The following is a 10,577-nucleotide window of genomic DNA, read 5'->3' as shown; positions in this document are numbered from 1 at the left end:
TCATCGCCTCATGATCACAATCTCTCCAGTTAAAATCTCTAGTCGCGCGTGTTCCTCATAAAGTATAAAAGCACTTAAAACACGCGGCTACATCTCTTGTAGTCGGCAAACGTTAAAATGTTGGGTTGATTCAAAGTTTCACTGTGTAAACACGATAGTGGAAGAAACATTAACAAAGCCTAGCATGGGAGACAAATTACACAAGCAAACATCCACACCACAGAGTAGACCATAATGATAGCTTTTGCTTAGCCGGTGTACGGTGGGAAAAGCTGGAGGCTTTTATGTGTCTGAATCTCATGGTTAAAGAGACATCCGTCATCATGGGTTTCTTCCTAAATAAAACACATTTTATTCTCTGTTGTGGTCGCATGGAAGAATGTAGCAAAAGCTGGAAAATCGATGTCATAGGCCTTTAATGGGGGAAAGCTGATAAGCCAATCGGTTACCTTATAGCCGAATTGATGTTTGTAAATGGCAGCTGATGCTGAGTTCTGAGCCTGTTGATGGGACAACTAGGGAAGTCCTTCCTCTGGCCCTGTTCCCATGGGAAATGAATAAGACCAGGCTTAGAATCTAACTCTTTTATTATTAAATTGGCAAAATGTTAAAGTGTAGGCGTACTTGGTAATCCCATGTGAGGCAGTTTGATCTTTGCAACAAATAAAAGCAGCTTCAACATAATAAATAAGCTGGTTTTACTGTAGATTCATTTTAATGTGATAAAGAGATGCACCCTTATCTTCTGCCTACTGGGATTAAATGTGTAAAGCAGCATTTGTTACATAATGTTATATATTTTGTAATTAATTCATTTTTGAAAGTATTAAACATCGAAATAGTTGAATCAAAAGACGATTGCTAACCAATGACTACTGGACAATTAGGGCAGGATATTGGCATGGGTCTTTGATTACCAGACAAAAGATTCTAGGTTTGATTGGCAATATCTGCAGTCTCCCTGTAAGCATCCTAAAGCCTGTCCCATCCCATACCCATCCCTGACATATATTTTCAGTTGCTTTGGATAAAAGTGTATGTTTAATGACTAAATTGTGTTTTCTCCAGTTTGGCAGGGAATCCTAGTTTATCCTACCCCACTATACCATAAACTTCTGATGGTAGATTACAGGCTACTTAATTACAATTGGTATCATTTTCAATGTAGTTCTGTGGTGGGTTTCATGTGTTCCTTCATGTTTGCTATTGTAATTATGTCTGTTCCCATACTCCCAAGAGCTGTAAAACAATAAACACATCCAAACAAAGCAAGGATTTGAAGTGTTGGCTCTGTTCTCCATTAGCATCACAATTTACTTCCTGGCCCAGTTCAGGCTTTTAGCCTCGCACTAAAAATAACTGCCCTTTAAATGAAGACGTCTTAGGGGGTTTATTTGTATGTATTTCCATAAACCTTTCTCGTTTTCACTCGTTTCCCCTTTCTCGTTACATTCACAAATGTAACATTTGTGAAAGCTATTAATCGTCATTAACATGCTCACAATTAATACACAACTTCACTCTACTCCCACACGCATTCCTTTCTTTCCCGCTCAAATAAAGACAGACAACTCTGTAATGTTTCTCAGCGATGGACTTTTAATCAGAGGTTTAGGTCCCCAATGTGATTCCCACGGTGATAATACCAGGATCAGAACCCTAATCCCTGAGAAGCCAGTAATGGAATGGATAAAAAAAAAACTCCAGATACTGGAGAATAAAGCAGTCATTTAGTACAGTTCAAAGCCGTACGCAATCATGTCAAGGTCATCAAAAGCATATGTAAACCACGACAAGAAATTACATTCTAGAACGTTTTACAATCACTACATGAGAAACCTATGCACTGGCACGGTACACAGTACCGGCGCTGCCTAGACTAGACGGACGAGCTCACCCAATATGGGTTGGCAAACACAGAGATGCAAATACCTCTGTCTAAAATAAAAAATCTAAATAAATACTGTTGTTGCTCCTGTTAAGTTCTCCCCACACATGCCTCAACAATGACCCGGCAATATTGTATTACTATATACCATTTGGTTGGAGTGTGCAAACACCGATTTTTTTACAATACCGTGATTGCATAAATTCTCAGGCAACACTAGCAGGGGTTGAACCCCAAACCCTGGCAGTGGTTCATGCCATAGCTCAAGGGGTAGAGCAGTTGAGCTAGACAGAATCCTCCATCCAATATTAATGGATGTAAAGAGCAAGGAATACATTGCCATTGGTTCATTACCGTGCTAACTATTAAAGACTATTAAAGTGTCTTGTAACTACCAGGTCATTGATGGTTCAGCAACATGAGGGGCATTTCTTAACAGGAGCACACAAACAGTTAATTTGAAATACAGCTGTGCAATTTCTTTCTATTTTTAAAACATTTGTTGGCGGGCAAATCTAAATCTGATCGCAACCCCATAATCATTATCTCTGTCATATATTATTTTTTCCCTGATTGTAACGAATGCAAGGAGCTTAATTAAATATATTAGAATTCAGAGATAATGACAATTCTGGAGTTATTTGCACACTTTACATTATCAAGGAACATTATTTCTGTCAGTTTATCCAAAAATATCAGAGAGGGGAAAGTGCTCTATCCTGATATACCTCAGGGTACTTTACCCAAGGATATATTTGGTAAACTGCCAAATACCAGCTCAAATCATAAGAGAAATAACACTGAAATTTAACCTCAACGTAAAAGCACAAATTCTATCTTCATATTAAACAATTTAGTCCGGAGTCTTCTGAGCAAAAAACGAACAAAAAAAACACAACCTTAAAATATAAAGACCAATGGCATTAGTTTCCAATGGCTTTCTGTTAACTTTTCTTTTAAATGTCTGGACTAAAACCAAAATCTAAATGCAATCATTAATGTAAAGCTGGCAAAAAGCTTGAATATGTGGCAGTGAATACATTCTATGAGAATCGCAGAAACATTTACAAGCAACATAAACATCATCTCAAAGCTTAACACATGATTGCCTGCAAAGCTAAATGCTGAAAGCAACTTCCTGCCTGGGAAGAAGAGGGCCCCGGACTATTCTCTCCTAGGAGAGGGTGCAGGGCCCTTCTCTGCCTCATTGAGACAGGAAGGAAGGAAGGATCCCAAGATGGGCCGCACAGCAGCCCAGTTAAAACTACTACGAGACCAAACACAACCGCAGCGAAAAAGTCTGCAGTGTGGAGGTCTAATAAACCAAACGCTGGTCTCCACGGGCCTTTCAGATACCGAGGCCCTAACGGAGACGAGGATGAGAAGGAGCAGTCGCCTTTAGAAAGCAACTTGAGGAGGACACCACGGGGTGTCTGGGTACAGGAGGCAGTGCACAGACCGGAACCTGGAAGAACCAGAGAGAGAGGGAGAGAGAGAGAGAGAGAGGTTAGATTCACATTGGCTCTGAAGCAGTTCTTGTCACATCTTCAATACAGCATTTTTTTCACTTCAAAATCCACTTGTCTCACCTCGAGGGGTCCTCCTCCACAGGGAAAGCTCCTTTCATGTTGATGATGTTCCTCTTGTTCTCAAACATGCCATAACTCAATGTGATCTAAAAGAAGAGAGACCAAAAATGAGATGAGTTATGATTAATCCACAACACCCCTATGTAGTCTTTCTGGGGTATCATCCATAACAACAACAACAGTACAGTAAGGGTAAAACAAAAAGGCAGTTCTAGTCCTCTGACCTGTTTGTGAATCTCAGAACGTGGGACTTGTTGCAGGTTCTCCAGGTGCGAGTGGAAGAGGTAGCTGCGGGTCAGCTGCACCCCTAGAACCGACTCAATGATGTAGCCCACTGTGCAGTCGTCAGGCAGACGGATCTTCTCCGCCGTGTTCATGAAGTGACCACCACTGAGAGAAGGAGTCACATAGGAAACCCTGTCAGTATATGTGCCGTACACTGGTTCTGGAAGGTTTTTGAGGAGGGGAGTTTAGCGGTTGACTGGGAAGCTATGGTGTTCATCTTTATCGTCGTCATCAGCTCACCTTGCCCATGGGCTCATCTTCAGTGCCAGACCACGGCTCACGCAGAACCCTGCGCCCCCGGTGGCGAACCAGAAGTTGACGGGTCTCTAAAAGAGGAAACAGGAAGCACATTAGCATCGGGAAAGAGTTTCCTGCTAGATAAGAACCCAAATACACACACACAGGCAATGGTTTTGTTCCACATGGGGATCTCGTACCATCTTGTTGTCCCCCAGTCTCTCGGTGGCTTCAATGGGCCGGTCCAGGCTGGGTTTGCCGATATACATGTCCTGGGTGTGGGGGAAGTGGGACAGCAGCTTCACCAGGGACCTCACATTCACGTAGTTGTCGTCATCTACATGACAGAACCATCTGGAAAGGAGAAATGGCAAGAACATGGTTAGATGTTGCAGAATTAAGGCTTTTTGAAAGAGCTTAACACGTAATGCAGATGAAGAGGAAGATGTGGATCGAAGGAGGAAGGGGAACAACGAAGGCACTTACTTTTTGCCTGACTCAATGAACTTGTCGTATTCAACTGCCATCTTGCAAGATAAAGCCTGCCGGCTGTGGGCTGCAGAGCAGTTGGTGTTGATGGCGTGACTTCCTGTGGCAACAATGAAGAGAGAGAAAGAGTTATGGCGAGACATGGTATGCGGAGATGGTTAAATCTAGATTTGCTAAGGCAGCTTACAACGAATGTATGTAAACTAACGCCTCATTTAATATTGGCTATATATCATGAATAGGGTGCTGAATAGTTGTACTATGATAAAGATATTCAAATCATACTACTAGCCTTTGCTCAGACAAACTTACCAATCTTTTTTTTCAGCTCCTCATCTTCTCCGTCTGTGAAGATGTAAGTCTGTAAGCAAAAAAAAAAAACGTTAACAAGAGGTCCTGAAATTCTAATTAAAATACAATTGTCTTGGAACAAATAAAACAATTCTGAACTCCTTCTGCTTCTAGCTAATGTCTCTTGCTTTTCTTCCCATCTGCTCGGGGGTCTGATAAGCATCCTTTGGTGGGACAATGGGAAGCACATGGAGTTAAACAGACCCCAACTCCGATAAAGACCCTTTGTGTCCCCTCTTTCACCCTCGCCATGGCAACTTTGCAATGTCCCCCAAAGTATCTCAGACATAGAACAATAGGGTGGTGTGGGGAACCCATCCATCTTAACCCCGTCACCACCCCCACCCCATCTTGACTAGTAGAGCCCTTCCTCCACATCACCCAATGACTAACTACAACATGTTATATATTACACACACACACACACACACACACACACACACACACACACACACACACACACACACACACACACACACACACACACACACACCACAACCAGACACGTGGGTCATGAAGTTAAGGGTCTATGTAAGATACAATCCACACAATAACGTGTGGTCTGGTTAAAACCGCAACCGGTTGCAACAGACGTTGCAGTTGAGGAACACAATGACCCCTTGCTTTTATAAAGAAAAAAAACAACCCCTACCACACACAACGATCCAGCTTTGGATAAGGTGCTGCTTTTATGGTGGCCTGCACAGAGCAGGTGCAAGGCTGTGTGTGGGTGTGTGTGTGTGTGGGTGTGTTTGTGTGTCGCAGACAGAGCAGAGTGTGCGATGATTGAGGATTGAATGCCCTGGGGGCGGGTGGCCTTGTCAACTGTCCCATAAACTGTGTGTTTACTCTTGAGCGCAGGTGAGGCAGCACCTGCCTAAGCTCACGCTATATAATCAAGGCCGCGTGTGGCAACAGGCCGGGGTCACGCGTTGGTTGCCTCACTCCTCTAGCCCCCCCCCGCCCCCGATCACCCCACGCCGGTTGGTTCCTCGCTTCTGCGAATACTGAGAAGCGCTTTGTGACACACTAGCACAAAGTAGCTCCCTCACAACTTCACTGAACCCCGGCATCCTGTTGCAACGGTCTGCCGTGTCTGCGCGATCTGCATCTTAATTGTCTGCTGTGTGCACTTGGCTGGAACGGAAAAAGGACTTCCTGGGTCCTTCCTGCTTTTTGGTCAAAGGTTTGATCCTTTTTTTTGTTCTCCGTGGGTACTAGTGTACAATGGTGCAATGTATGGGCGTCACGGTTGGAGAGTGTCCATGCAGATGTTGCGTGAGGTAGGAGCCTTGGGCCTCTGTTTGTCCAGGGGATGGGTGGTGGTGCGTGTGGCGGTGGCGGTGGTGGTTTTGGCGGTAAAAGGGATCACAGGCTGGCACTGTTTGCTTTAAAGCCCCAAGTGAAAAGGCAGCCTAATCACAGAGGCAGCTGGCGGGGCAGCCAGGGTACTGACAGAGAGGGGGTGAGGGAGGGAGGGGGTGAGGGAGGGAGCAAGAGAGGGAGCAAGCGAGGGAGGGAGGGGGTTGGATTCTCACTGCTGTTTGGTGATTCAGAATCTGTGTGTGGCCATTCAATCCACTTCACTCGCTCAATCCAAACCCTCCTCCTCCCCCCATCTCCTCCTGGATAGCCAGCCTCTTGAATGGAACAATACTGAGACTTTTCCTGCTGGGTAAAGCCTCCACTGGGTAAATTCTCACTATGTTTGCCAGCATTTGCATACAGCTGCAGGAGTTAACCAAAGAGACGAATCCCCCACTCCCCCTATTCTCTTTGTTTCTTAACTGACCCTAAAAGAGGACATTTAATCACGGTGAACGCCAATTTCCTTGTATTTTCTTCTCAATTTCCTGTTTTTGTATATTTTTTCGGAAAATATACAGTACGTAATAAAACACACAAGGGTGTGGAGGCTGAGAACAAAAGTGGGAGAAGATGAGAGACTCCACTTCTCCTGGTCAAAGAGACGGCCTGGCACGCCTCCCCGGCCCCAGTCTGAGCCCAGAGTGGTGCCTGGCTGGCTGCCTCCTCCCTGGGAAGGAAGGCCACCGGGACCCCCCCCTCCAACCCAATCAATAATGGCCTCCACCCAGCCTCCTTCCCTCCTTTGTCCACCTCATTCAATTGCAGCCGTGAGTGAGTTTCACAACGCATTCTTTATTTCATGGGTTGGCTTTGATTCATTGCAGATTTATGGAAGTAAGGGAGTCATTACAGGGGGAAAAATGCAATGTGTGAAGTGTTTGTGTGCCACTGATAATATGTTAAGGATATTAAGTAAAGCTTGAAATATATGTAGTAAAAATAAACTCCACCGTAAGATTTCAATTGCAATTCAACAATTGCATCCACATGCATTGGAAATGTATTAAAGTAGTTAAAATCAACACATCCAATTTAGGTACAATTCATCTACATTTAAAATATAACACACCTTACATATTCCTGCCTAATCAACTTTTAATAGTAGTATTTTTGAAAATTATTTTATGTATAACTATCAATCCTATAAAACGGTCCATTCACTTTTAAATCATAGCACAATTGATGAAAAGTAGCCTGACAGATGGGCTTGATTATCACAGAAGTGATCTGCGCTTTATGTTGATGTGTAAACATCATGTGACTGGGGGCTCATTAACATACAGATAAGGAGGGGCCACGCCATCAGAGAGGCTGTTTGGGTTTCAATAGAACTGCGTTGCTGCAACCTGTGCAGAGAGCTATCCATTACATGTTAAAATCTCCATTGATTGTCTTCCACGTGGAGAGTGGGAGGACAGTTCTCCTTCAATTGATATCCTGTGTTTTCAAAATAAAAGAAGAGAAAGTATATTTATTTTCTTTGATTAACTTATATTTTGAAAACAGAAGATATCCATTGAAGGAGAGTCTAAAATAGGACTTCAAAATAAAAGCATTCAGCTGATAATTCCCATCAAACTTGATAGTGGAAGGGGACCATATGCATTTGGTGGGAATTCACAGCATCATATGGCCGGCATTAAGGCTGTCCATTGTTCTCCCCCTCTGTCCCTCTGTCTTGTGGCCACCTGGCTTCTCCTCTGCCTCTAGGAACTCCCTCTTGCATTGTGGGGATCAGCAGCCTTATCCTTTATGTCGGCCCAGCCTCCAGACCAGCTGCCAGCCTAAAGCCCCTGCTGCCTGCTGCACTGCCGCCGTGGACTGGCTGGGGGGGGTGGAGCCGGGATCACTGTCATTACGACCCACTGTGGGTACCCACACCTGCAACACGATACCACAGGCTCTGAGAAAGGCCTGGTTTGAAGTGTAGGCCTAACTTATGCTAAGCTAATGGGGGTGGTGGTGGTAGTAAGTAAGTGAGTGTTCTGAGGAGTGGGAGTTTGCCTGAGGAGTTTTGTCTTGGATAGCCCCCCCGCCAATGTGTTCATCGGCCGGCCACTCAACAATGACGAGGGGGAGAGAGATCCCCAGTCGCCAACAGCACTGCCAATGGCTCGCAGCAAAACACTCTCAATATAATGCAGGGTGACACTTTCCGTTCTCCGAGGGACAAAAGCGAAGAGCTACGTTTAGGGACCACGTCCATCGCCCATGAAAAGGGCCTCTATACGCTAGGACGCTGCATGGCCACTCTCGGCCGCTGCACAGAATCACATTGACTACAGCCGCTTCCTTCTGCCCCCCCCCCCCCCCCCCCCCCCCCCGAACCCCGTGGCTCTGTGGCCCCCTCTTTGTGGCTCAATTTGAAAGAGATTCTTTGCACATTTTCATAACCCCGGCGCGCTTGTTCTATTCCCAGCAGCGGCGGCGCACATTTCCCACAACACCACCCGTCCACCCACCCGCTTCCACCCCACTCCCTTTCTGTTTTGTCCCAGCCAGGGCATCTCCTGAACGATGCCCCCCCCCACCAACCTCCTCCCCCTCTCCCCGGGGTTTGTCTCCCCTACACTGGGGTAGAGCCGAAGCCCTTTCTCTGTAAACCGGCGTTCCCATGGAGAGGGGAGGACAAGGTGCTGGGAAAGTCCTTTTCTCCAACTCCCCCCACCCTTCAGGGAAACGCTTTGTTAGCCAAGCTGGATGGGTGGGGGGGACAGCAACAGAGACGCCGCCACCGCTACACGCACCATCTATTTCACCAAGGGGCATTCATAGGGACACCCCGAAAGAGGAAGGAATAATAGAGAGGGGGTTGGGGGAGAGGGTAGAGGGGGAGAAAGGAGGACTCCTCCAAAACTGTTCCCTCCGGTTCTCATAGACATCACTCAAAAGAGAATAAGGAGTGAAAGAGCCTCGGAAATTCTGTTTAAAAAAATGGGTAAGAGGGGTTGTTTGTGTGTGTACTGCTGTACTGTTGCCTTGAGACGCGGGAACAATGTAATAGTAACCGGCTATTAAATAGACTTCACCTGCACGTGAACACTGGCCTATTGTCGCGAACAATAAGGGACTCGCCACAATGCCACACAAGTTCAAAGAGTAACCATATATACGGCTACACTTTAGGAGGTCTCTGACTATACCGGCTATACTGTTTTCTTGAATGTTAATTCGTTTGTTTGGTTATCTACGTCTACGCAACGAGGAACGAGACGAGGTGCATGGCATTACAACTGGGGGAAAATACGAACATGAACCACATGATGGCTGCATTTGTTCTTACCTGTTGAACGTTTCTTGAGATCCAGGTATCAAGAAGCAGATTTAATCGGGACTGGTGGAACTTCTTGGTGGTCTTGACAGCGATGAACAGGTCGCTGGCGCTGATGTCCTCCGCTGGAGGGGGGTCCGCGGCGGACGCGGACGACTGCTTGGGCTTGTCCACGTCTCTCCGTCCACGGGTTAGTTTAGTAAAGTACGCCGAGAATCCCTTCTTCTCCTGGGGCTGAGAGGTCTCTTCGTGCGCTGCGTTGTCCAGGCTCTGGAGGGAGCGGGTCCCGATGTCTCCCTTGGGTGCATCCTCCACCTGGACCCGGTGATGCTGAGCCGCGACCAAAAGTACCACAGCGCAGACGAACGCGGTGCAGGCTATAGAGGCAGCCACCTTCTTACCATTATTTTTCAACATAGTTAACACTTAAAAACACTAACTTTAACACAGCGGCTACTTGATACAATGTCCATATAGATAACTCAACTAAATGCTGTGCTGTGTGAACGCTCACATGCCTAGTGTAATAACAAGCACGTCGGGGGTCAAAAGAGTATTTATAGTAGCCCGGTCTGGCCACGCCCCGTGGGCGGGCCCTAAGAAGCCGCGTGTGACAGAGAGGATCATGCCGCGGTTGCTGGGATGTGAAAAGCCTCCTTAACAAAGCGTGTGGGCGAGCGCTTGCGCACGCGTGCGTGCGTCTCTGTGTTTGATCAGTCTCTGAATTCTTGTGCATCACTTTAGTTTGTATAGGCCTACTTAAATTAAAGTTTTAAAGGCATGTAAATGTATAATGTATGTGTATACATATATATATATATATATATATATATATATATATATATATATATATATATATATATATTAACAGTGGCAGACAGAGGGCTGAGCGAGTGGCTCATGTGGACCATTTGAAACGTGCAGCCCAGCAAGCTATGCCCTCTGCCCACAGAGAAAGCAGCCCCAGCCAAGATTGATTTCCATGTGACTCTATTCGTATCCAGCCAAGTGGGGACCTCTTGTTCAGTCCGCAGCGGCGAGCCCTGAGGGCTATTGTTCTCCCCCGGACCGTGTAAGGGCTCCTTAACACTTGCCCATT

General features: G+C 45.9%; 1 protein-coding gene across 1 annotated transcript; it reads right to left on the bottom strand.

Annotated features, from left to right (window-relative positions):
* Positions 1-1,657: 1,657 nt before the first annotated feature.
* On the bottom strand, positions 1,658-9,959 carry lfng (LFNG O-fucosylpeptide 3-beta-N-acetylglucosaminyltransferase). Its single transcript, XM_079747136.1, has 8 exons — positions 9,491-9,959; positions 4,801-4,849; positions 4,486-4,588; positions 4,200-4,353; positions 4,003-4,088; positions 3,702-3,867; positions 3,478-3,563; positions 1,658-3,353 (listed from the first exon to the last, which is right to left on the bottom strand). The coding sequence occupies exons 1-8, from the start codon at positions 9,893-9,895 to the stop codon at positions 3,287-3,289; spliced, it is 1,116 nt and encodes a 371-aa protein (XP_079603262.1). The 5' UTR covers positions 9,896-9,959; the 3' UTR covers positions 1,658-3,286.
* Positions 9,960-10,577: the final 618 nt, after the last annotated feature.

Source organism: Pollachius pollachius, assembly GCF_949987615.1.
Source record: "Pollachius pollachius genome assembly, chromosome: 11".
In the NCBI taxonomy this organism is placed as follows: Eukaryota; Metazoa; Chordata; class Actinopteri; order Gadiformes; family Gadidae; genus Pollachius; species Pollachius pollachius.
The sequence above is the reverse complement of the archived record's forward strand: the minus strand, read 5'-3'. Positions and strand labels throughout refer to the sequence as shown.

What these genes read in the sequence shown, in the direction of transcription:
- lfng (XM_079747136.1), bottom strand. Translation starts at nt 9,895, where the DNA reads ATGTTGAAAAATAATGGTAAGAAGGTGGCTGCCTCTATAGCCTGCACC. An exon ending in GGAGCTGAAAAAAAAGATTG is followed by an intron (nt 4,589 to 4,800) that starts GTAAGTTTGTCT and finishes TTGTTGCCACAG; the next exon opens with GAAGTCACGCCATCAACACC. An exon ending in AAGATGAGCCCATGGGCAAG is followed by an intron (nt 3,868 to 4,002) that starts GTGAGCTGATGA and finishes TCCTTCTCTCAG; the next exon opens with TGGTGGTCACTTCATGAACA.